We start from the raw sequence: 27,231 nt of genomic DNA, 5'->3' as shown, positions 1-27,231 counted from the left end.
AAGGGGAAAAAAACCCTCTGCAGCAATTTTTATGTTAGAAATCAAAGACTGCAAATTCTTTATGACTTTATCAGGTCAAATAAATAATTATTCCATATTTTCTTTTTTAGCTATTTTTATATAAAAAGAGAACATCTGCTTATCTTCTGCTGTATAACACTGATACTGAATTCTGAATCCATATAATAGTCAAACCACAAGAAAATATGACTTTGTTATAAATTATGTCAGAAACTTTTTTTCTTTTCAGAAAAGTAGTAATCAAAGCCAGTCAATGTCATTTTAATGTTCAAAGTTAAAATAAAAACTGGTTATGAAATGAGCCCAAGGGCAGATTTGAATGTCAGAAGGCAGATAGATCTAGGAACAATGAAATTGGGACGATTTGCCAAAATGTGGTATTATCAGCAGCAGGACAATATACAACTGGGGAAATGGTTTTTCTTATGCTAAGAAAATGCAAGCAGACAGTAACTAGAGACATGTGACACAGTTGTCTGCAAAGGCTAATTGCTGACAGTACCATTTATACATGTCCTATTAATAGCACAGCAAGCATTCACAGATGACATGTTCAAACCAATATTGCCAGTAACTATTTCAGAATCCTTTATTTAAGAGCATTACACAGTTTTCTAAGGCAAAGCTAAACAACCTTTTAAAATAGATTACTTCATAAAAGCAAAATAAATGCTAAATAAAAAATGCTAAAAATAAATCTAAAAATAAAATATTGTTACCCACATTTCCCCTATATGATTGTTGTCTTCAACATCATCCTTACATGTTTCTAAATCTGTCCTTTAGAGGGGAGAGGGAGGGAGGGAGGGAGGGAAAGTGAGTGAGAGAGAGAGAGACAGAGCAACATTGTGGGCCAACATGATCACTTGCATTGGTGAATACATTGAAGACTGTCTGGGCAGAAAGGAGTTTGCACTCAACAAAAAGGTTATGGAGCCATTTATTTTATTCTTTCTTGCTCATCTAAAATGACCCAAAAAAAGGATGTGTGCAGGCACTTTCCTTAAACCATTGTTTATATAAGAACCAGTTTGATCTAGTGGTTAAAGCACCAGGCTAGAAAGCAGGAGAGTTGAATTCAAGTTCTCCCTTAGTTATGAAAGCCAGCTGGGTGACTTTGGGACAGTCACTCTCTCTCAACCCAACCCACCTCACAAAGTTGTTGTTCTGGGGGCAATAGGAGAAGTAAGGTTTACTGGATAGGGTTGCACAGTGATCTACTCATAAAAATAATAGGGTACAAATAAAAATGTGAGAACTTCATATTAAGCTTTTGATCAGTAGTATGCTGATGAGAGAACTCAGAGCAAAGCTTGATCTTCCTCTGTTTTTCCGTTCTGATTTTTATCTTATACATTATCAATAATGTACAAATTTAAGCTGGACAAGGAGGGAAAAATGTCAGTTTAGAAAAATAGCAATTAAGATCCACACAAAATAAGTTTGACAGAATCATACAAACTGTTTTCATTATATCATGGTGTCACTGTACAAAGTACCAGTGTTCATAATACTTCCTGTCAATAAACTTTAAAAATCACTACTTATATCTAAAACAAACACCAATGTAGATTTTTATATCTGGAGAAATATGCTCAAAATATCAAACTTTTGTATCTGGAAAAAATATGTTCAATATATCAAACTTCAGGTACAACCATTGAAAATCAATTGTCATATATCAAACACCAACCAACAGGAAGATGGTAAAGCTCTGGAGATCAACATGGTAACCACATTCTGTCTCTAATGGTAAGAAGAAAGGGAGGAATTAAGAAGGAGAGGCATTAACTCTACTGACTTTCTACCCTGTGTTATACTGGACAAAACAGAATAGCTTATCACCAGTGATGCAGATCAGAAAGTCATTGGCAGCACAATGTCAATATGCTAACCATTTTGCTTCATTTTAGCACTGGAGAAAGATGTCAGTAGATGTCATGGATCCAGTTCCAGATAGCGCTAGTGAAATTCCCTATCTGGAACTCTGGTGTGCCACTGCTAGTCATAATAACAGTTTTGTTCATATTAAGGCAGGTTTCTATACTCCCAAAGTATACCTCAATTTTCCATTGTTGTGGCATATGTTACACAAAAACTGAAAAATAATTAATAATGTATTCTGATAAAATCATAGTGTTTGAGTAAATGACTTTCATATAGAAATGTTCTCTACAGTATAATTTGTTATAAATGAGCCATCAAACATTACTTTGTTGTAATAACATGGTTCTGCGTTCTCTCTCCCTCTGATCTTCCTTTCTATATTGCTCTTCCAATTTTTGCTTTTCAGGGTCCATACTGTATAATGTACAGTCAATGCTTCTTCTGATCAGCTCAAATTGACTAAAATCTGCAACGTATTTTCCATTCTGTGAAAGGGAAATCACAGGCAGAAATTCAAAACCCCAGAAGATCTCCTCTGGAATATATGATGTTCGGCTCTGGCATACAGCACTTGTGGATTCTACTGTGGCATTCAAAAGGATAATGAGTTCAAAATCCTTTTCCTTTAGATTTTGGGGTGTCAGGTCATTTAAAGGGCTGCTCTCATCCAAAATGTGGTAAAAAGTCAGAGGTAGAATCAAGAAAGGGCTTTCTGATGATGAATCCACGTGGAATTTGACACTAGCTTGGTTTAGCAGAATCCTTTCTCCTTCTTTGGTTTCATAGGTCTGAAGAAGCTTTCCAGTTAGCTGGCACTGAATCAGGAGGCTCTTTCTCATATTTGCTACACGGATTACAAGGCAAAGCTGTCCACTGTGTTTGGTTATGACAGCACAATGGCTGAACTTAATGGTCTCAGCCCTTTTTTTAGGTCTAGCAATTTTGGCCAAGAAAGTTCCAGTAATGAAAATCTCAATCAATGTAGTGAGAACTAACTGCGCCACCAAGAGAAAAATGGCATGAGGACATTCCTCAGTGATAACCCGAAAGCCATAACCAATAGTTGTTTGGGATTCCAAAGAAAAGAGAAATGCCCCAGTTAGTGAATCTACATTCATGACACAAGGGACATGTTTCTGAGGGTACCTGCTCTCTTCCAGGTCTCCATGAAGAAATGCAATGGCATAGTAAATGACTCCAAAGAGAAACCAAGTCATGATGAAAGTAGCAGCAAATAATGTAAGTTTGTATCTCCATTTCATGTCAATAACTGTGGTCCACAAGTCCTGAAGATAAAGCAAGTAAATACCATCTACCTTGTCAATTCTGATATTACTGTGACCACTTTTAGACATCACACGAGGTTTGTTTCTCTTCATTTTAGCACTGATGCTACCATTGACTAGTGATGCTTGTGACATACTGATTTGTGTTGCTTCCATTACCTGCTCTTCAGACCTAAGGAGAAAGAGAGAGACAGGATAATAGTTACTGTCTAAAAAGCACCTCAACATATTCTGATAATAGATACAAAAACTAAACAATGGAAATTGCATATTATTCACATAGGTAAAAATGATTATATAATAAAAATATTATAAATGAAATATGTGGCAACATGCAATGAAGTGAACAGAAAGTAGTGGCATTGTTTCCTACTTCTGTGTCAATATAAGTGATAAGTCTTTCCTTTAACAAATCAATTCCATTTACAAGCTTCTCATATTTATTAAGCAAGACAAGAAAGTAATTAATTAATGAACCAAACTTGAACCAAACACTCAGTAGATCTATTTCTCATTACTGTATTGATTTACTTTTCATTTCCCAACCTCATTTTCCCCGAATATGTCCTGTATTTTTCTCCCCCTGAAAAATTTAAATAAGCATTTTGATCAGGATTTTCACAAATCGTACTTCACACATAGTGGAGTCAAAAGGAAAAGAAAATCTAGCAGTTTTGTAAGTGCATAGAAAGAAATCTTTGCACCTGAAAATTCTTCAAGGCTGTTTATATCTTGAGCCTCTCCAATTTCAAAGACTCAGCGGAAAACAGACAGTCATTCACAAATTCAGCTTTTTGAATAGCAATAGGGCCCATCCCTTAGCAAATACAGTTGACATTAAATGGAACCAAAAAAGGACACAATATCCAGAACCAGACAGTGGTTACGTAGTACAAAGCAAGAACAAGTTAAGAGGAGTTTCCAATAACAAAACTTCCTGAACTTTTTTTTTTAAAAAAAAACACCCATCCTCTAAACTCACATCCTTTGTACTCTGGCAGTTGTTGCTGATGGTATTATTTTGTTCCATTGTTTTGCTTCAGGAGAGAGCTTTTAATAAGTAGTTCATTTTTATGAAGCACAAAGAGGGTGGGGAAAACATATTTGTCCCTGGTGTAACTACTTAAAAGAACATTTCTGGAAACCAAATATGAGTTTGTAGTAGATATTTCTGCCAGCCCAGGATAACAGTGTAATTATTCATTAGTGCAACTTTCCTGTTTTGTCAGTAAAATATTTATGCTTGCACCCATAACTGAATAACTGCTGGCAGGCTGAAAATAAATTAACATTTATTTTTACTTCCTTGAACAGCTTGCATACAACTCCCGAACCTCAAAACAACCAAAGGAATTGAGGTTCTCTGTAAGCATGAATGCAAAATCTATGTGCACACCCAAACACGCACACTGTGCAAAAATATTTAGATAACAAAACAGGAAAAGGAGATTCAAAAACGGTAGTGGGTTAGGGTTAGTGCTGCAGGAAAGAACAATAAAGAAAGGGTGAGGGCAACTTATTAGAAATACTTTTTGGAGAAGCTAATATTGCAGAGATAAAAAGGGAAATGCATCTGAGAGATGACGTGAAAATCATCACAAACAAAATATTTTAAAAACGAATATATGGCACAGAAAATCAACAGGATTAACTGTGTTTGCAAGATTTTGAACAGGGAAAATGTCCTGAGAAAATTTGTCTTATTCTCCTTTAAACTCAGCTGATCATGGGTAACACTCTATTAATAAATCACTGTATGGATCAGAAATAACTGTTTGGGAATGGGTGGGGTGGAACTGTTTTTCTTATATGACTATAATTCATAAATGTCTTCATTAGTGGAAGGCCAAAACTTAGAAAGTGGTACAATATGAACCTGTAGAGAACTTAGAACATTTTGTTCTGAACATTTGTATAACTTTCTCAAAGCTACATAATACCGTCTATGCTAGGAATAACTACAGCTATGGAATTTCCCCTGGGTAAATTGATTAAGAATTCAATTAATATCTTTCAAAAGAAAGTAATAATTATAAAAACTGCATTTTTTTGTAAAAGATGGTGTTAATTATTATGGAGAAATTGATAATCTTTCCCTTACTGGACAAAGGCTATAGATATCCTTGCTTTACATGCAAAGTATGATGGGTTCCTGGCTTTTCGAAATAGGCCTGGAGCTGATTGGAGTGCCATGCCTAGAGATCTTCTGCCAATCTGTAGATAATCTAGAACTAGATGAATGAAAATAAATGTCAATATGTCCTTTGTACATGACAATTGAGGTGTTAATAGAAACACTGGCATTTCAATTTCTCTACGGCTTGTTGGCACAACAATATCATGAAAAAGTTAAAAAATACACACACAAAAACTTTTAAAAAGAAGCCCCTCTCCTTTCAATGTTATTATTAAACATGCCTAATTTATTAAATCTTACACTGCCTTAGGAAGTAATGTCTGTCAAGAAGAAAAATGTTGCCCTTATTTCTTGAACTCTGATTCCAGATGTTGTCAGGCTGAGCTTCAAAGAAGATTTGTTGAGTCTGGGAGCCTTGAGGGCTAGAAATCAGCCCACGTTAATCTTTTGAGTATGTGACAAGTTGGCTGAAGATTTGCGAATTACCAAGACAAGACAAAGCAACTGCTTTGGATAGCACTTTCCTTGGATAGCACTTTGAGTGCTACAGCTCCAGGCTCTCTTAAAAATTAAAACACCTCCCAAGCACCACCAGCCTGTCCCTGCAAGACCTACAAAGATAACTGCCTTATTCTCTGTCAGTCTTTCTCATCCACTGGTCCAGAGGCTTTTTTTTACTCACCATATTTCAAAGCAGCCTCTTTTCTATTACCAGTGTTCTAAATCTATGCATTTCTGGATTTTGACCTATAAACATTTAAGTATTAGAATAGCATCTCACCAGTCCTTGGTGTCTTCCTCTCTCCATTTGTGTTTCTTTATTAGGTAACATTCATGTATCAGTTTAGTCACTTCCTTTCATGTCCTGGAATGGATCCCATCCGATCCTGGCCTCTTGTATTCCCCTGACTTCCTGTATTCTGTTTCTTTCATCATCTTTCTTCTCACATGATCCTGAATTCCTGTTGTTTCTAACTTAAAACCCAAAGAAATGCATATAAAGAATTTCCCCTCCTCTCTGTGCCATGTTTATCAGATTAAAGAAGAGTTGCAGGGAATGCCGTGCTGTCATGATTATTGGATGTTCACTTCCAGTGCAATGACGGTTGCCTATACTAGCCGTACAAGAGGAAAAGACCCTGAAGCAAGCAGCAAATGTCTCCTCAGAAACAATCTCCCCCCCTCCTTCCTCCCAATTTTGACTGACTTAACGCCTGGAAGCATGACCGATCGCATTCTTTCCAAACCTCTGCTTTGTTTATTCCAATTTCTCTGTCGTAACACTGGGTATTCCAGCTACTTCTATAAATGTGAGTCCATTTCAGAATCTTTTCAATGCCATTGACACATGATAGGTCTATGTACTCTCCAATCTAATTCTGAGGTAAGATTTAAAAAATATTAATTAAAATTCTCCTGTCATGAGTTGTGAGATGCTCCCCCTTTCTGGGATTGTGATGTACAGAGAAAAGAGAGAATGGATCTGGCTGTCCTGCCTCTAACCATGTCCTATGGTTCATAGTGGTGGTATAAATAATGCATGTCTATGTGGGAAATGTTTCTTGAAACTCACAAAGCTGAGGAATGAGAATGTTTGGAATCAAGTTGACATAGTTCCTAAGAAGTGAGGAATGGGGCATTGGTAAAAATGAGTTTTAAGATGGGTAAATGTTATATGAGGCTACACTTCCATGTGCATTCATATATTTGCAGGAAAGGGACATGAAAATGTTATTCATTGTGGGTATTTCTATGACACATTTACCTTCTATTGAACTAGTATGACCAATAAACCATACGTTTTAAGAATTCAATGACTTGTTAGAAGCCCCAACATTCTTCTCATTTATCCCCCCTCCCCTCCAAAAAAGAAAAACAGAAGACAAATAATCAAGATAGAATGTTATACATCAGGAGGTATATCCTGACTCTTTGTGTTGTTTAGTTGTAGGCTCAATGACTTCTGTTTCAGATACTTGCAATCAATTTTAGGCAGGTTTACACTGGAAGAATATTCTTATCATATTGGTTTCAATGTTTAAACAATTAAAAAAATTATTTAAAAATATATATTTAAAAAAAAACACAATCCAGGCTTCATAGAGCTCTTGAAATATATCCCAACTTTTTCTTTACCAGCTACTAAAGATGGACTTTGAATACTGTAGGTTCCAACTCAGAACTGAAATACAGGTACTTTCAGAGATATATATATGGGTTACTACTGGTTCAGACCGGTTCGGCTGAACCAGTAGTGGTTTGGCGGCCTGGGTCACTGGAACCGGCAGCGACCGAAGCCTACCACACACCCCAAACCAGTTCCTTGGGCAGCACCATCAGTGGTACCATCTTGTTTTTAAGTTCTGCGCATACGCAGAACAATTTTAATTGTACTGTTCATGCACACGCAAAGCGCACATACGAGTGAACTGGCAGTAGTGCCTGCCGAAGCCCACCCCCATGTTTGTGTATGTGTGTGTTACACCTAAATAGGTTTCTAAACACAGAGTACTTAGCTAACAAATCATTTAATATTTATGTTGCACAGTCTGTCATCATCATTTTTTTAAATGAATAGGCTTGAGTTAGATGTACTACTGGGTTAAACTTTTAGAAGTATAGTTACAGCCAGACTCATGCCAAAAAAGCTTACATATAGCTTCAGCTGTTTGTTGACCATAAAAGTCTGGTATGTTCTGGAATTTGTTTACTGTGTTTGATGGTTTGGGAGCCACAATCATTTTTAAAGAAAAATTGCATCAAATCCTACATCACTTATTTTATTTAAGAATAATTTTAACAAAGGGAATGGAATAAAAAATATTTTATGCAAAGAATCCTCATGACCTGTTCTACTCATTTTTTTAAAAAATGACTGACATTTCCTGAGGGACAAAATGCTAAGAGGTTTTTCATCTCTCCTGCCAGGAACTGATTCTCAGCTTCCTTGAATTCAAACATCATCACAGTGGATCTTCGTTAACACAACTAGCTTCCAAAAGAAAGATCGGTATTTTCCATCTCTTTCTCTCTCACCTTTGATTCTATTCATGGTGCGTAACTATTATCTGCCTTCTTAAGAAAGCAATTTTCAACAGAGTTTATCTTACCAAAGAACTAAATTTTCCACTCCATTAAATCAGAGCCATGTGCCAGGTTAAAAGCAGGTTACAGAGATCGTATCACCCACATGTACTTTTAAAAACAATATTGAGCATTTTAGTTCTGTATCATTTTACATTTTCAAATGCTAAAAAGGTAAAGGTTCCCCCACACATGCATGCTAATCGTTTCCGGCTTTAGGGGCGGTGCTCATCTCCATTTCTAAGCTGAAGAGCCAGTGCTGTCTGAAGACATCTCTGTAGTCCTGTGGCTGGCATGACTAAATGCTGAAGGTGCACAGAGCGCTGTTACCTTCCCACTAAAGTGGTCCCTATTTTTCTATTTGCATTTTTAAGTGCTTTCAAACTGCTAGGTTGGCAGAAGCTAGGACAAGTAACAGAAGCTCACTCTGTTATGCAGTGCAAAGGATTAGAACCGATGAACTGCCAACCTTCTGATCAACAAGCTCAGCATCTTAGCCACTGAGCCACCACATCTCAAATGCTACATAGACACTAATCTGAACCCCATAGTTCCATGGAGAAGCAAGTTTCCCTGTCCCACTTTACTTACACAGAAAGAAAGAAACCTACTATGATTACCGCCATACGTAGATGAATGAGTAATACAGCCAAGAATAAAATCCTGAAAAAAACAACAGGATTTATTCACTTTCTTTATTAACTTTAATAAACAGGATTTATCCACAAGCTTTATTTTCTCCTTATTTTTAATGAGGTCTCAGCACCTCTGATCTCTCTTTTCTGTTTACTAGATGGATGTGTTACACATGGTTATCTATTTCTTAAATGTAAAGTGCCTTGTCTTCTGCTTTCCTCTATTCCATTAATCTTTTGTCTTTATCATATTTCTAATCCATTCACTTCAATTAAAGAGAATAAATGCTTGGTCATGATTAGAGTACAATAGAAACAGTCTTTTTCTATTTTAAATCAATTGCTATCCAAAGTCTGTTTTTATTTTTTAATTGTTTCCATACTATTTCATATTAATCAGTTAATTCCTTTTTTCCCTAATCTGTACAATGTGTACACACATAAGCATTTAAAGGTATTTCCCCCCAAAATCCCAAATGATCTTATCCTAAGTGTAGATTTTAATGTTCATTTTGAGTTTAACACTATTTTCAAAATTTGAAGAGTTGCAAAATCTAAACCATAAGCATATGAGATACAGACTGAGCTGGTTTACTTCAAAATGCAGGCTAAACAAAATCCTTGAGTATTTCTGCTATTTACCGGTATGTGCTTTTTCACTGATGAACTGACCTAATATCATGAAGCTCTTAAAAAACAGGAATTTACTTTATCAGCAATTTACTTTAATTCATTCCTATTTTAAAAGAAAGTTGGAGCAATTTAGGAACTAAGAATTGATGCTTTTAAATTGTAATGCTGGAGAAGCCTCTTGAGAGTCCTTTGGACTGCAAGGAGATCAAATCAGTCAATCCTAAAGGAAAATTATCCTGACTGGCCTTTGGAAGGACAGACACTTAATCTGAAGCTCAAATACTTTGTCTACCAAATGAGAGGAGAGGACGCATTGAAAAAGATCTGATGTTGGGGAATATTGAAGGCAAAAGGTGAAGGGGCAGCAGAGGATGGGATGTTTAGATAGTGTCATCAATACAGTGGGCATGTGTTTGGGCAGACTTGGAGAGGTAGTGGAGGAGGAGAAGGGGGCTGGCATGCTATGGTCCATGGGGTCACAAAAAATTGGACATAACTTAGTGACTGAACAACAACACTTTTTCACTAAGAAGCATATAAAAATGTTTGTCAGGGGGGGGGAAACTAAATCTATGGATTTAGGGGTTTAAAAAGGTTAGAAACAAGAACGGAAGTGAAAGTTCTGTATTTTTCTTTGCCTCTTTTTCCTCTTTTTTTGTTCTATATTATTTGTTATTTTCCTTTATTTTTTATAATTTTATTGTATGTAAATTTTAAAATAAAAATAATATAAACATATTTAAAAAGTAGAGATAGCACCTTTCATCAATATGAAAAGATTAAATTATCCAAGTGATAGATTTCTGTCTCTAACTTTCTTTTAGTATATAGCTGATAATTTTATGAGTATCACACTCCATAGACAGGAGATGATTATCCCCACCATTTCCTGATTGGTCATACATCTTTGATGTGTATTTATAAAATGTCAGAGCATTCAGATCAATCTGCTTTGGTTTCATTATTGTCTTGCTAGTTCCACATTTCATCCAATTCCACATCTCTTTTCGGTTACTTTGTTTATCTTACATCCCTTACATTATGAAACAGCTTTTTCATCTACCATTCTGCAATTCAAGAAAAGCTCATGCAATCCCTAAAGTAATTACTAGCGCTTTCACTAGTAAGTTACTACTGATGATAATATTCTTTTTTTCCATCCCTCAAAAAATGAAGTTGGCTGTGGAGAAATTTATCGCCAAAACAGAAACACAATAGCAGGTAGATAAGGAAGACAAAACAGTAAATCAAATCTATTTGTATCATTTTGAGAAAGAACTGGAGAAAATCACAAAATACAAAGACCTGCAGATAGACATAGAATGACTGTGGCAAAAGAAAGTAAAGCTAGTATCAATAGTTATAGACACCTTGAATGAAATTCCAAATCAGTGTACCACTTCAACACCATTGGTATTGACAAATTCACCATCAGTCATTTGCAAAAGGCAGCTTTACTTGGAATAGCTTACATCCTGCAATTATATTTTTAACATAATCAGATATCTGTCTATTCCAGATTCTTGGGAAGGATTCTGGAGGTAGGGAAAAATACCAAATCCCATCTGAATATCTGATGACCATACAACCATTCACAATAATAATATTTAGTATTTGTGGGACTTTTTATCATGTATAGTAGACATGTGATAAAGCAAAGGAGTAAGGTTTATATTTTAATACAGAAAATTCTTAAAATGAGGATAAAGATGAAACCAGAAACTGTTCTTTTGGGTTTAATGGAAAAAGACTTGGGGAAAAAGTTGGAACTCTAATCTTATATATGTTGATGGCAGCAAAACTATTGTATGTACAAAACTGGAAGAACATTTCAATTCTCACCATGGACAAATGGCTACAGAAGCTGGTGGAGTTGGCAGAGATGGTTAAATTGACCGTTTTGATCAAAGAAAAGAATATAAGTACTATTGTTGCTTCATGGAGATGGCTTCTGGACTTTGTGCTTGAGGTGGGAGGGGGAATGAAATTTTGAGTTTTATTGATTAAATTAATTTGTTGTTATAGAAATAGATGGCTTATATTATTATGGAAAAGTTGAGGTTTGATGCTAATGCTTTATTATTCTACTGCAACAGAGGAAGTTGGAAGCCAACACTTTTTCTTTTCTCCCTCCCCTACTCCCTTTTCTTTCCTGTTCTCCTCCCCACTGTGTCGTCCTATTTGCTTTTGTATTTTATTCTACAATCTAATTAAACATTTTTTAAAAATAAAAAAATACTTAGTATTTGTATCTCCTGAGGACTTTCTGTCATATCACATATCTTACTGAACTTTAAGTTTGGCAGGAATTGCAGAGAACCTCAGTCATTGGGCAGTTTATTCTCTGGTAAATCCATTTTGAACCTACTGTACCCCAGATTTGTAGGGACTGCTATAATTTTCAATTGGTTAAAAATTATGTGAAAAGTTTGATAAGATTAGTATCTTAAATTTATCTGAGTTGCTAACCATCAATGTCTTTCTTTTTCCCCACTGTTCTTATGGCATTTTGTTCCACTTATAATCAAACTACAGATGTTTCTTCTTACAACATACTGTATATCATTTTAAAATCATATTTATAATTTCATTGGTTTACATCATCTGTCATTTCCCAATAATTTCCAGCAGGTTGCTTTCTTGAGACTTCAGGGAAGGCTGTTTCCTTTATTTAACCACCCAAGCAGGATACTGTTTCACAGTAAGTAGCTGTGTCCATAGAAAATTCCATCCATCTGATCACATTAGCATTTTGTTTTGTTTTGCATACCATCCGCAAAGTCAAGCTCTAAATCAGATGATCAATGGTCAAATGCCAGAATATGTTTTCAGTGCCAAATCCCTGCTCTGGGACACATAAAGAAGAAGAAAGTAAAATCTAGATGCAAAGAATGTTGATAATAATTGAGTCCCTTTGATAAAAATTACATTGAAACATTCATTTAAGCAAACGTTTGGTAAGAATTTAGTTGAAGCTAATGTTGATAATTAAAATGTACCACTATAACAGTGAGAGATAGCATAATTAATCTTTCTGGATTGTAGCCCCTCCACTTAATTACTTACAGAGTTTGCGTGAATGCATGCTATGGATATCAAATGGATTGATATCCAGACAAACATAAACACCATCAAACTTTAGAGAATTGATTTAGAGAGGGCTGTAAAGCCCTGTAAAGTGGTATAGAAGTCTAAGTGCTATTGCTATAATATCCTTTCATTCCTTGATCCATAATACTCCATTCAAATGATCCTAGATAACATTGTCATAAGAAGTAGTAAGCTTGAATAGATATTTTCTCATGACTTTGTCTAAATAACCATTTCATCAGAAACAGGCTGCAGCAAGTGAGTAATCATATCAATTACTGATATCAGCCATACCACAATTCACCTCTTCAAGAGGCCTGCTTATGTTGAAATGCATGTAGGGAATTTGTGCAAGTAAAAACTAGTTATTGTTTTTAATAGAAAGACTCTTACGTATATAATTATGTCCATAGGTCTTATGCATGTATGTACATAGTTTTAGCTATGAGTTTCAAATCCCTCCTTTGAAATGAGGAATTACCTCTCACAATTGCACAATTGGGTGTATTCACTAGAACTCAAGCAATTGCCAGATTGATATGCAGTCCAAAAACTGAAATTAAATCTAATAAGCAATAATATTTAGTTTCAGAAATGCTTATTTGTTTAAATACATTTGTGTGCCATCCATCTCTCCTCAAAGACCCCAAAATATATAAAAAATAACAAAGTCAAGAAAATATAAAACAAAGAAGTACAAATTCAAGTCATCTCAAAACACATTTTCATCCTTTTTCTTTGCAAGGAGAGACTGGTAGGTCTTCATAGCATTGTTAAATACAAGAAAGGGTAAAGTTGAGCACATCTCTGCAGAGAGAAGTTTTAAAGACAGGGGATAACTGCTGAAAATGTTTGTGTCAAACATTGTGTTTGCTTCCAAGGCACAGGTGCGTTGCTGCCAGCATTACTGCTGGTTCAGTGCACATGCAAATTCCGCACGTGTGTGCATTTGCACATAAATAGGTCTGTGCATGTGCAAAATGTTAAAAAAAGGGAAAAAATTAAATTGGTGCAATGAAAATTGTTCTGCCATGTGCAGAACTGAAAATCAAGATGGCGCGCCATAGGAGAACCGGTTCAGGGGCGTGACAGGCTTGGGTCACTGCCGGTTCCAGCGACCGAGGCCGCCAAACCACTACCGGTTCGGCTGAACCAGTCTGAACTGGTAGGAACCCATCACTGTTCCAAGGCATATCAGGTGACAGATTGTAAACATGGGACCTAGAGAGAATTGAACCTATTGATCTAGTTGAATGCAAATATGAATACAGACGAAGGCAGACACTGAGATAAGCAGGTCTGAAGGCTATGTGGCCTTAAAAGTGACAACAAGCAAGTTAGATTGTATCCAGAAGATGACTTGTATCCAATGAAACTCAGAAGCAGTGAGGTCAACTATATATCATAACATAATCATCACTGCCTGGGCTACTGCATTTTTACCAGCTGTAGCTTCCAATGCATTTCAAGAATAGATCCATGAAGAGTGCATTGCAGTAAGCAGGCCTTCCAGTCACAAGTAGTACATAAGATGCAGCTGTGGAAAAGCCCTTGTTGTGCAAGATATGTGAGTCTAGGAGAACCTCAAATTTTGAACTACCTCTGGACTGTGGAGTATAACCTATTTAGAATCAAAGATGTTATCAGGGTCCACAAACCAAACTCATAGTCTCTTCTTCCCCATGCTGAGCCTGACAGCCTCCATGCACCAAGTCAGCATTTTCACATCATTTTGCATGGATAGCAATAGCATTTAGACACATAAAAAGATTCACAGTGCTTTACAGCCATCTCTAAGCAGTTTACCGTGTCAGCGTATTGCCCCCAACAATCTGGGTCCTCATTTTACCCACCTCGGAAGGATGGAAGGCTGAGTCAACCCTGAGCCGCTCACATTCGAACTCCTGGAGTGAGCAGTGAGTTAGCCTTCAATACTACCACTGCACCACCACAGCTCTTATCATCAAAATATTGGTGTTATTGAACACTGTGCCAATGAATGGTCACTTCCAGCAGTTTGGTACAATTATTAAAAATAAGTGCAGACAGAAGGGATCTTGAAGGCACTCCATAAATTAGAGATCTCTGCCAAAAATAAAAGAAAAAGCCCACTGCAACATTATCATTCCCTGTCCCCTGTTCAAATTCTTCAAAAAAAAAAAGTTTGGTTGGCTGGTTGTTAGTATTGAAAGTTATTATCATGGTTGATGACACTGAAAGTTTCTGAGAAATTAAGAAGGACAAGGAAGGTTGCGCTGCCCCAGTTCTTATTTCTCCACAAATCCAAACTTCTGCTCCATTACAGAGACCTTAACTGACTGAGAGAGGCAGGGATAATTTGTGATGCTGCAAGCAAAAGGCATAATTTTTAAAGTGTTCCTACAATACTTTAAGTTATTTCCTAATTGTTAACCACAGTTTCATATTAAAAGGAATAGTAAAATAATGATAATACTTAAAGAAATGCTAATTGCTTCAGGAGATAAGAGCAGTTTAATACCTCTCCCCTGGGACAATCATCATTGTAGTGATAACATCACCTCTAGGGTTATTTTAAATGTTGTGCTAAAAACAGAGACTTAAACACAAGCAAATCCTTTCTTATGAGACCTCCCATATCTAAATGTAAGATGCGCATGTGCCATAGAAATAATGTCTGCTATATTTAGACCACAGTTCTTCCTCCAAATATGGATTATACTACAGTAAAGATATATTTTAAAAATGAAAGTGGCTAAAGATACAAATATATGCACTCTGTATTTGATGCAGTGCCTATATAGACCGTAGTTTAATATTTTCACCCAAATGTAAATGATGGCTTGAAAAAGGCATACTACAAAAAGGGATGTTGATTCTGAATCATATTTTCCATACTCTACTTGCTATCATACTTCTGGACATTTAGTAATTGCTTTGTAAGGAAAAAAAGTATATTTACATAAATATAACTTCTCAGTGTGCTTTGCAAAATATCCTGTATTTTTTTCCTGAAGATGGATCTGCTGCACCAAACTTCTGGAATCATTACTCTCATTTTTGAACCACATCCTACAATATCCTTAAAAAATTATAACATTTTCTTAAAAAATAAGCATGCTAATATATTTGAATGAAATTGTACTTAGGAATGTGTTTTTGAGTGTTTAACATCTTTAAGCCTGCATTTTCATCTGCATTTTTTTTCTAACAGTAGTTATGCACCCAGTTCTTAATTTGGTCTACAACCTCACCCTCTTTTTAAACCATCAAACTTTACTTTTGGGGTGTATGTGTGTATACATACATACATACATACATACATACATACATACATACATACATGTGTATGTGTGTCTCTGTGTGTCTGTGTGTCTGTGTCTGTGTCTGTGTCTGTGTGTCTGTGTCTGTACGTATGTATAGACAGATAGCTATAGATATGGATATATAGATATAGATATATATACATACATACGCGCGCACGCACACACACACACACAACAACACACACACATATATATTTGTTTGTTTTTGTAGATTTTCACAGGTGTAGGTATGCTGGTCTTGTTGTATTCGGGTCTTTTCCCGTGTAAGATTGAGATTGTCTTGGCAACATTTCGGCAAGGTCTCACTCGCCATCTTCAGCTTGGGTTTTGGGCTTAAAGTATAGTCGGAGCTGCCGTCTTTCTATAAATCTTGGTGGGGGTGTGTGGAGTGCTGGTGTTGTTTCAGTAAGTGGAATGATTGGTTGTGTGGTTGTATCATGACCAATCAGCACCAATTTACCAATCATGATACAACCACACAACCAATCATTCCACTTACTGTAACAATGCCAGCACTCCACACCCCCCCACCAAGATTTATAGAAAGACAGTAGCTCCAACCACGCTTTAAGCCCAAAACATATGTACACACACACACAAACACACACACACACACACACACACACACACACACACATATATATGAGGGAAACTATCCCGCTAGTAAAATCTTAGTGTTGCATTCCTGAGGTGAAGCTCCTTTTCACTTCTAGTCCTCTATGCCAGTAATATTTCAAAATTTGACTTTGGATTACTATCATTACTCTTTTTCAATTCAATGCATGTGGCCAATTTATAGTTTAAAATACTTTTTCACACGCAACCCATATACAGTATATTTTCCACTGAAGTCTGTGCTTTTTCCGAGACCCACCCAATTCCAGGACAAGGTTGGTGAAAATGCCAAGCGTTCTTGCTTCCATGCAGTGAATGGAAAAAGCCCTCCCCCCCCCTTATTTTCCATTGCTGCACATTCTTGGAGAAAGGAGAGAAAAGTATCTAGGGGGATTTGGTTATATTTGTTGTCTGAAACTGGATGCATGAAAAGACTAGTTTAGCTGCTATCTATGGTAAGATTGGTTGCAGGAAAGTCAAATATTATTGGAAACTCAGTAGGAATTCTAAAATAAATAGAAGAGAGAGAGAGACTCTACCTTTGAAATAACTTTGAAATACGTGGAGAATGAATTGCCATGGATCTTTGTTTCATTTCAGTAGTATGTCAACAATACTCTTGCTTTTGTTGATGTTTTAGAAAGGAGATGGAAAACACCAAAGTTCAAAAGGAGAAACCACAGAGTAATTTGTAATGAAATTAGAGCTTTCTTGTGCAGCTGCACAAACTTTCATTAATGGAAAAAAGAAAAATCAAATCAATTATTTCAGATTATCAGGGGAAAATACAGAACTCCACTATCCTTTCCTTATGCCTGAAAAATGAGTTAAAAGAATGTGTTATACAGCCTGAGATGAACTAGCTAATACTCCATATTTTCTAAAGACTACACCTTTCCCCACTGTAAACCTTTTGAATAGTATCTCAAGGAATGACTACCAGTTGCCACTGACACCGAATTATGAGTGAATACTTGAGTATTTAGTAATTTAATAAATTTATATGCCGCCCAACCCCGTAGGACTCTGGGCGGCTTACAAAAACAAGATAAAAGATAAGAGTTAAAAATAGAAAAAGAGAAACAAATTTAAAAACAACACACCATACATTCTGTCTAGGTGGGTCTGGACCTTGTTCATGAAGTCAACAGCCCCAGGCCTGCCGGAATAGCCAGGTTTTAGTGGCTTTTTGGAAGGCCGAGAGAGTGGGAAGGGTCCAGATCTCTACGGGTAGATCATTCCACAGGGCTGGAACAGCTACAGAGAAGGCCCTCCCCCGAGGGGCCGCCAGCCGGCATTGTCCGGTCGACGGCACCCGGAGAAGGCCCAGCCTGTGAGATCTTATCGGCCGTTGGGAGGTATGTGGCAGGAGGCGGTCTCTCAGATATCCAGCTCCTAAGCCATGTAGGGCTTTAAAGGTGATGACTAGCACCTTGAAGCGCGTTCGGAGACCAATAGGCAGCCAGTGCAGCTCGCGGAGGATGTGTGTAACATGGGTGTATCTAGGTACACCCGATATTGCTCGCGCAGCTGCATTCTGGACCAACTGTAGTCTCCGCACACTTTTCAGGGGCAGCCCCATGTAGAGCGCATTACAGTAATCGAGCCTTGAGGTGACGAGGGCATTAATTGTTGTTGATATCTATCAGACCTGCATTGATGGATGGGTGCTTAATTTTTAAATATATTCTTCATCTGTTATTGGCCTCCCATAAAAAATTGAGGCAATGACATACAAGGATAGTAAAATAAAATAAAAATTTAGTGTGAATATCCAAGTCCTGGAGAAAATCATCTCCATGTTTTTTACTTTATATGTATGCATTGAATAGAGATGGATGCAAACTTCAATTATGTGCATGCAGCCTGTCCTTTAACTTTTCCTCACTTTTGGAAAATGAAACCAAACATAAACATATATTTCCCATGGAAATAGGCAATAATAAAATAGAAAAAGTCCAAAGATTTCCAATGGGGCCCTAGCCTAACCTTTTCAAATATCACATCTAAATTATGGATGGATAATCTACTCCATGGAGATAACATGCAGCACTTTACTACTGCGAGTGTGATCAGCATATGAGATGGCCATCAAGATACTGATAAAAAGCTTTCCTTATGTCATCATCTAATTAGCAGTTTGTGAACCAGGTAGCTGGTTTCTTATTGATAACAGGAAGGCAGTAATCTGCAGTATATTGCTTGGAGAGATGGGAACAAGTAATACGTCTTGTGTGGTGCTGGGTTGTCTTCTGTGCTTGAATGTGTGTCTCCAGACTGAGCAATCTCTATGGCTTTCAAGGTTAAAAAGTTGTTGTACCCATGACTTCAATAACTTTACACATTCTTCCTTTCTCAAACAACTCCATAAAGTCCATGATATCATCCAAAGGATAAGAATTTGAGACTGAATTTGAGGATGCAGTAACTTGGAATATTTATAAGGTCAGCTGAATTGGTTTATCCACTTTCTTAGGCTGTCCTTTAGCTACAGTACACCACAGTTTGTATGACAGGTTTCCAGGTTAGCTGGTTATAAGAAGTATATCTAACTTCTGCATCCTTCCTCACCTTAGTATTCTGTCTCTGTTCAACTAGAAGCCTGAAATTGTAATGTTTTCACTTTTTTATTGCATTATAAACATTTTCACTAACAAGCAGGCCAGTAGTTTTTAAAATAAATAAATATACCATTGAGCTGAGTTTAAGAAATTTGGAAATATAAAAAATATGAGATCACCATTATTGCACAATGTAGAGAAATAAGATCTTATAAAACAGACCTTCTGTTCTTTCTTCTATGGGTCATGTCAAAAGATGTGAAGATCTAAATCAAGAAAAATTCCAAAGAAACAGAGAGGTATCATAATACTCTATTCCTAATGGCTCTGCTCAAGTAGCTTTTTGCTGGAGGACAAACAAAGAATTTGGAAGTAAAAAAACAGATTGCATGACTCAGGCACATGTGCTAGAAAGAAAGATTCAATATAATATTTATGTAAGTGGGGTAAATAGATATGAGCTTCTATTGCCTTGGTACATACTGTACATCTAGTAATCCTGGGGAGAGAAATTATCTTGCTTTCCCCTCCTATCAATTCCCATGCAATTGGAGGAGAGAGAGTTTGTTTCATTTAAAAAAAAAAGATAATTTTGGAGAAATTGGAACGAATGGACAATTTTCTTTATATTTATTAAATTAATTTGCTGCCCATCTTGTTGCAAGGTGACTCTAGGTGGCTTACAATATACTGTAAGTGCTCTTACATTTATTTATTTAGAAGGTCTCCAAAATATGTGAATAAACATTCTGTCTTTTGTTGTAAATAACCTCTTTAGTAGTATGCAGCTTTCTGGCTTTGAATGATTCCCTTGAATACCATGTGAGAGCATAGGAGAACATTGACTGCTTTCAATAGTACTGTTATTGTCACTGTTAAGAAGTCCTGCTGTTATCAGAATGGGACCTTCAGACTCCCAATCTTGGCTGCATCCCCTTCCCCTCTAATCTCCCACCTCAGTCCATTTACAACTAGCATTCCTCCTCCACTGACCCTCTCCTGGCCATTCTCCTGCAGCCAAGGGTGGGAGCCTGAAAATCCTAGACCCACTGTTATCAAGTTGGGGATTCTCTTTCTTCTGGAGAAAATCAGGAAAATGGTCCACCCAATTTTTGGCTCACAAACATTTGTGAGAAATTTCAACAATCTTTGTACATAAAATGGTCAATCATTTCAAAATCAGGTTGTACGCCTTTTTCCAGAATGATACATGCTATCACATGAAGCATATAGGGCAAAGGGTAAGTAAACTTGATTTCTGAGTGATTCACCCAGAATGTTGGCTGAATAACCAGGAACTCCACATTTATAGGCAGCTTATATTCTTCACTGAGTAACTGAAATCATATAAGGCAGGAGTGAACTACATACATTTCATTAAAGCATTTAAGATCCAAATTGAGTCTTAAGCCTTAAAATAGCTACTGCATTTCTTATATTCTGGGCTAATTGCTTCTTAATAATGGTGATAGTATTCAGTGTGAATCTTAAAATGATCAAAAAGACCAAAAAGTTTTAAAATGTCACATTCCGCCCTCCCCATGCTTCCAAATTGTAATTAGACATGTTCCATACAATCACCTGGCAAGATAGAAAGACATAGTGCAGCCCATCCTTCATCTGATGGATAATTGCAAATTATTCAAAACACAGCCAGCTAAGTTTTTTTTTTAAATTATGCCTAGCAGATACTAGGAAAAATGTATGTCTAATTTTAGATACTTCACCATTTGAATTTGATAAAATTCTAGCTGGCTTAAACAGCCATTGCAAAACACTGAATTTAATCTTACCCATGAAATCCATTGGAAAGAATCATCAGAGTGCAACAGCAAACTTTAATTATATAACAGGTTTTAACCAATTCTCGTTTATGAGGGAAATATTTGCAATGCTACATTTCAGAGGAACTCAAAATAAAAGCAAATGTATTATAATCAGCAAAATGATGGTGACATGAGGTTTGTTTATTTACATTCTATACTATCTTATCTTTATTACTTTTCTTTTATATCTGTCTCTGCTCAAAAGTTCAACAATCTTAGAACTTCAGACTGAGACTTGAAATATTTGCAGTCAATAATATAGTCCAGCCCACTTTAGTCCTTTTAGCAGAACATGGCTATTGCAATTAACCATATGAATAGCTAATTTCCTTGTTTCATTAATTTTACATCAAGGAAAGTGGGAAAGTACTATGACATTTTATAAATCACGTATTGCAACAAAACAATAAATGGTAGCCTGTCACTAATCTTGTAGTATATATGGCTGATGATGAATATCAGGTGAAAAATTAGCATAATTCACACCTGAACACTAATAGTGCAATGTTTTTTTTCCTGACTGGCAAATCAACACAGTAAGAAAGGCTATTTATAATTTTACAGATGATTGCTAAATCCAGATGTAAGGCACTTGTACTATGAATTGGGTAATCACAATTGCAGAAAATGGGATGGCAGAACTTGGGGGGAGGAATGAAAAGGCAAATCAGCCTAGAATCCCTATAGCAGGGATCGACCCCCCGGCCACAGCATGCCAGAAAACCAGGCCATGCAAACAAGTGAGGCTCCATCTGGGGGATGCAGGCAGCACACTCCCCCTCCAGTCCACAGAAAAACCTCTCTCCACAGAACCGGTCCCAGATGCCCAAAAGGTTGGGGAGCTGCCCTACAGAGCTACACGAGAACTAAGTTCACCACCACCCTTTGGGTGTCATTGACCTTTATCTAACTGTAAGCAGGTGCCAACAATTACCGTGTTTCCCTGAAAATACGACATGTCCTCATAATACAGCCATGCCACATTTTTCCGGTGGGCAAAAATATAAGCCCCCCCCCCACATATAAGCCCCCTGGACAACCCCCAACCTCCGGCCAGGCAGAGTGCCGCTCATCAACCTAGCACTATCCCGAAGGTGCGAAGCCGCAAAAACCTGCAGGGAGGCAAAGGTGATCATGTTGCTTGGTGCCTTTGGGATATCGCTAGGTTGGTGAGCAGCACTGTGCCCAGCTGAAGAGGGGGGTTGCCAGGCAGCTGCTCTCTTGTGAGCAGGCTCCCAAAGAGCCAGGCACAGCCTCATGGGCGAATGGCTGTGTTGTGCTGTTGCAGCCACTTGCACAACCCCCCCTTTCCAGCCATGCAGAGTGCCATTCACTGGCATTTGGAAGGCAGCAAGCCGCGGGAGCTGGGCAGTGGCAAACAGGTGCTCATGTGGCTTGGTGATACCCCTAGGTCAGTGAATGGCGCTGTGCCTGGCTGCAAAGGGGATTTGCCAGGTGGCTACTTGTGAGCATGGTCACTTCATGGCTGTTGTGTTGCGCTGCTGCACAGTAGTTAAGATTCTTGTGCATAGGCTTTTAGCAATAAATCTGTTTTCATTGAACCTTCATGTGTGGCCTTCTGTCTCATACCTAACACAATACAGTTTTTATTCAGACATCACAAATGATCCTTCAATGGTAAGTGATCTGGAATCAATTTATTGGCTTTTCCCTTTGGGCATCTTTTCAGCTTAGGTGCAAACCTGGACTGAGACTTTAGTAGCTAGAGTTTACCAACAATCTTAACCTTCTTTTGTGTGTAACAAACATTTTAATGATATGAAATATGTTAGTCTCCATTTGGACAAATGCATTTTTCCCTTTCTCTATAAGATGTCACTTATAGGCAATTATAGGAAAACTAGTCAATGGCAAAAAATCCAACACATAATACATCTGAAAATCCTCCTTCCTTTTCACATGATATATCTATATATTTGCTAGGTCAAACCCAAACAATAAACTGTAGAAAATAATATTCTGCATAGTGGGAATGCAAAATGACTTGAGCAAGTAAGCAAAAATCAAAAACAAACAAAAACCAGAACTAATCCTGGAACATCATGATCATCATCCTCCAAGTCATTAGCTGGTTTGACGTTGTGGAAAATTCCTCCCTGACCCCAAATATTGCAATCAATAATGTTCTAAGCAAAACTCATTCATCAACTTTTTCCAATGAAAGATTTACTCATGTATAATGTTAAGCTACTTAATTGCCTCTTGCTATGGAAACAATTGATGCCTTAAAATAAAAGGCATAAATCTGAAATAAACTTTATTTCAGATTTGTCACTAAATTAACAGTTAAGCATTTTCCACTAAAACCAATAGGAGTTAAGTTTAGACAATTTATACTGCCCAAACATCATCTCAATATACAGACCATTAACCTTGCCCCAGATTTGATAAATATATTAGAGTCAATTTCATTATTTTTATGACACACAAAAATGTGAATACGTATAGTAGGGAAATGTAGGTTAACTATTGAATTGTATCAAGGTATGGTAAATGTATCAATGTCCATTTTATTCTATCCTGTAACTGGTCACCCTACTTTCAATGTTCCAATCACATGCAGAGAACCTAAACACATATTTATATCGGTAAGGTGACTTTGTTTCTCTCATTTATAGATTTTAAATTTAATTTAATTTACTCTGGTGACTCATATCATGTTTCTACATGTATTATTAAGAGGAATGGGAGGGAGGGAGAGAGAGAGGGAGGGAGGGAGGAAGGAAGGAAGGAAGGAAGGAAGGAAGGAAGGAAGGAAGGAAGGATGGAAGGAAGTCTTAATTACAGTACCTAGGACCATATACAGTAGATGTCAGGAAAGACCCTAGAATAGTGAGCTGTTTCAGAGGATGTACTGCCAACCCATTTTTCTTAGAAATTGTTTCCTCTTGTAGTAGAGTAAAGCAGGTAATATTGTCATAAATTGCAGTGGTGCATTGAAAGAAAGAGAATAATCCGAAGTCCTCAGACTTGTTTCATGTTGCCCACAGCTTAGCTTTACAAGCCTCTGCAAGAAGCTTTTTTATAGAATGGGCTTCCCTTTCTCCAATGTTTTCTGGAGATAGAAAAATAAAAGCAAGAAAAAAGAACAGAAAGAGAAGTAGTAAAAAGTGAAAAAGAAGGATCAATGTTTCCATTCACTTTTGCTTCTAATGCCCCCTGCAACTGCCACTGAGACATGACTGCAAACCAAATGTGCTCTTTAAGATTTAAAAAGAAAGAAAGAAAAGATGTACCTGATTTAAGAAATAATTATCCAAACTGAAACATATGTATTGTTTGAGTTGTGTGGTTTTATAAATCTTAAATATAAATAAATAGGTAAAATGTGTTGTAGCACCACTAGGCTCTTGGGGCGAGCTGGAAAATATCTATTACTTATTTCCCTTCTCCATAATCACTTGCAGTTTCCACAGAAATGGAAAGATTCTGCTTGAGTCTCTAATACTTCACTCATGAGTATATTTTCTTTCCAGGAGATTAAGAACAGAACAGTGGAATAACAGTTATCCAGTTTTTAACATATAATGGATTCCATGAGATTGGAGATTTCATTTTAACTCTTTATCATGCAAAAATGTCTTTAGTATAACATACTTCTTTTGTCACTCTGTGTGTGTAACGTACACATTCACATATGCACATGTACATTATTCTGTGTACCAGAAATAAAGAAAATATTGGAATGACCCCAAAATGTTCTTAATTGTCTGAATTTTTAAAGAAACAAAAGTGCTTTGAAAAAATGTTTGAAAATGTATAAAATAGTCAAATGTCTATTATTTATCTCTCAGTACCTTGGCACAGTCCGAATCATGGTTTAGTTTTCTGCTAACAACCAGATGCTACTGACTGTCTGCATTAGCTAAACATCACTCAGGCTGTAAAATTGAAGAGACTGTATTATCTGTAAAATCAAGCAAAAAAAAACAATCAAAAGAAAGTGTGGTGCCGCTCTTGGTTGATGATTGTTACATTGCCTTGTTTCTTTGCTTGAACAATTTTAAAAGGTCTGTTTGAACCTGTTTGAACCAAGCCTGACCGTACAGCATGAACCTTGGACATTTCTGGGCCAAAATTTAAAATCTGTGCGCAGGCTTCAAGCATGGGTTTATGATCTGTTTCTAGATTATTCCATGACAAACACTGATGCATTGTTTTAGATTGGTCTGCTTTGGTCTGCACTTTGGTCACCAATAAACAATTAACCAATACTGTAATTGATTTGAATTACAAATCATATTATTTTTTTATCATTGGTCCTCTAAATCCACTGGAGGGAAGGAGTGGATGAGACTTCAACAACATTTAGAGTTCCTGTGTTTGGAATAACTAAAGAGATTATTTGTTCAATAATGCTACAGGATGCCTTGCCTGAAAGGTAGAGAATAAAATAAGTATGAAGAATTAAAATTAAAATATTAAGTTGTAGAACTCTGGGTTTTTAGAACTTCAGAATGCAAAGTTGCTGTTATGATTATCTTGGATACTTCCCAAAAAGAAATAATGCATGTAGAATGTTAGCACATCAGAGAGACCTGGACTACATTTTTTTCATAATATGCTATCCTACTAAGTAGACAGATATTTTAAAAATGTGGTATATAAGCAAAAAGGCATTGCTTATCATTTGCCTCATGAGTGGCTAACTTAGGAATTCTGAGACCAAAATATTTTGCATATATTGTATATTTATAATATGTAATGGTTCTTAATTTTTTCAAAGCACATTAATACATGGTGAATGGATAGAATTAACTCACAATGTACATGATGGGGATGTCATGACATCATCTATGCTTCCAGAAGTACTGTGACCACAGCAGCCATGCTGATTGGAAATTCTGCAAGTTGTACTTCTGCAATAACCTGAAGTTATTTGGTTTGGAAAAGTTTAGAGTATTCTCAAATGTTATTTCCGAGTTTGTTACAATAGATTGCTTGAATCACCAACTCATTTGAAATTAACTCAAAAGACAAAATTAATCCCAACGGAACTGAAAAAAGATAATTACAATAGTTAAATATGATATATATTTAAATAGGGGGTGTAAATTCATATTTTATATTAAATATTTTACATTCTTAATCTAGAGCAAAATGGAAAATATTAATTTGTCCCTAAATTGGTTGGAGCGTAGGTTTTCCAGAATGACTCAAAGATTTTAAAAAGTTGAAAAGGAATAAACGGCATTTACAGTTTAGATTTCATGTTTCATAAGCATGAAATTAAGATACCCACATTTTCCAGATAAAATTTTGCTCTCATTACAATTAGCACAGAAATCTTGCAGAAAAAATCCTTATTCATCTAAGGAATAGTGTTTCTGATCAAGTTAAGAAATGCATCCATTAAAGCTTATTTGACAAAATAAAATAAATGCACATGATAAAATGAGACATCTCTTCAGTCACATTACAGTTTTGTATTTGATACCACTTTCCAGAGACATCTCCATGAACAGAAACGTGTCATCTTCAAGAAATATTGTGTTCTTTTTTTTAAAAAAAAGCCCTGCATATCTTTACTATTCTTTCACAACCTGAACCTCATCAGCACTCAGCAGGCTTTCCTTTCCAGAATTGTTTATGTAAACCTCAAAAAAAAATTTTTAATCCTTTGTTAAAGCAAATCTTAATATAACAATAAAACTATGCAAATTGTTTTTCACTATCGCCAAAGAATTTTGCATTCCTCTTCAAAATTATCTCTTACCTGTAAAGGAGCAAGGTTCAAGTTCCTTTCATGAATTCATTTTCATGACAAGCCTATAGTCCTTCACTGAAAGTGGTAAAGTATGTATGGAGACTTTCAAAAGTGCTCCTTTTTCTCCTTTACCCACACTAACTCTCTTTGCATTCACTGTCAGTCAAAAACAAGTTGGTAAGAATCGGATTTAGAATTACCTGAATGAGGAAATCAGTGGGAGGGGAGGAATTTGAGAGGAGACTTTGTGATGTCAGCAGTATGTCTTAAGGAAACCTACTGCAAAGACCAGGAAACAATATAACTCCTTTAGAATTCAACACCCTTCTATGAGTTTAGCAAATACCTGCTTCAGAATAAACTGATGTACTTTTAGAGGATATCTGTTAATCTTTGAAGAAATTTGATCAAAGTCCTTTTAAG

General features: G+C 36.5%; 1 protein-coding gene across 3 annotated transcripts; it reads right to left on the bottom strand.

The window, feature by feature from the left end:
- Window positions 1–733: 733 nt before the first annotated feature.
- Window positions 734–27,231, bottom strand: KCNJ15 (potassium inwardly rectifying channel subfamily J member 15). Of its 3 annotated transcripts, none has more exons than XM_087721661.1 (2): window positions 27,009–27,231; window positions 734–3,366 (listed from the first exon to the last, which is right to left on the bottom strand). In XM_087721661.1, the coding sequence occupies exon 2, from the start codon at window positions 3,348–3,350 to the stop codon at window positions 2,223–2,225; it is 1,128 nt and encodes a 375-aa protein (XP_087577787.1). In that variant the 5' UTR covers window positions 3,351–3,366; window positions 27,009–27,231; the 3' UTR covers window positions 734–2,222. The 3 variants fall into 3 exon arrangements, with proteins under 3 accessions (XP_087577787.1, XP_087577786.1, XP_013908907.1); XM_087721660.1 differs by lacking the exon at window positions 27,009–27,231 and adding an exon at window positions 26,818–26,994; XM_014053432.2 differs by lacking the exon at window positions 27,009–27,231 and adding an exon at window positions 6,113–6,170.

Source organism: Thamnophis sirtalis, unplaced genomic scaffold, assembly GCF_051295495.1.
Source record: "Thamnophis sirtalis isolate CommonGarterSnake01/CBP01778 unplaced genomic scaffold, rThaSir2_p1.2 scaffold_8, whole genome shotgun sequence".
Taxonomy (NCBI): Eukaryota; Metazoa; Chordata; class Lepidosauria; order Squamata; family Natricidae; genus Thamnophis; species Thamnophis sirtalis.
Note: the sequence above shows the minus strand (reverse complement) of the source record. Positions and strands in the feature narration are given on the sequence as shown.

Excerpts from the sequence above, each read along its gene's own strand:
- KCNJ15 (XM_087721661.1), bottom strand. The coding sequence starts at position 3,350 with ATGGAAGCAACACAAATCAGTATGTCACAAGCATCACTAGTCAATGGT.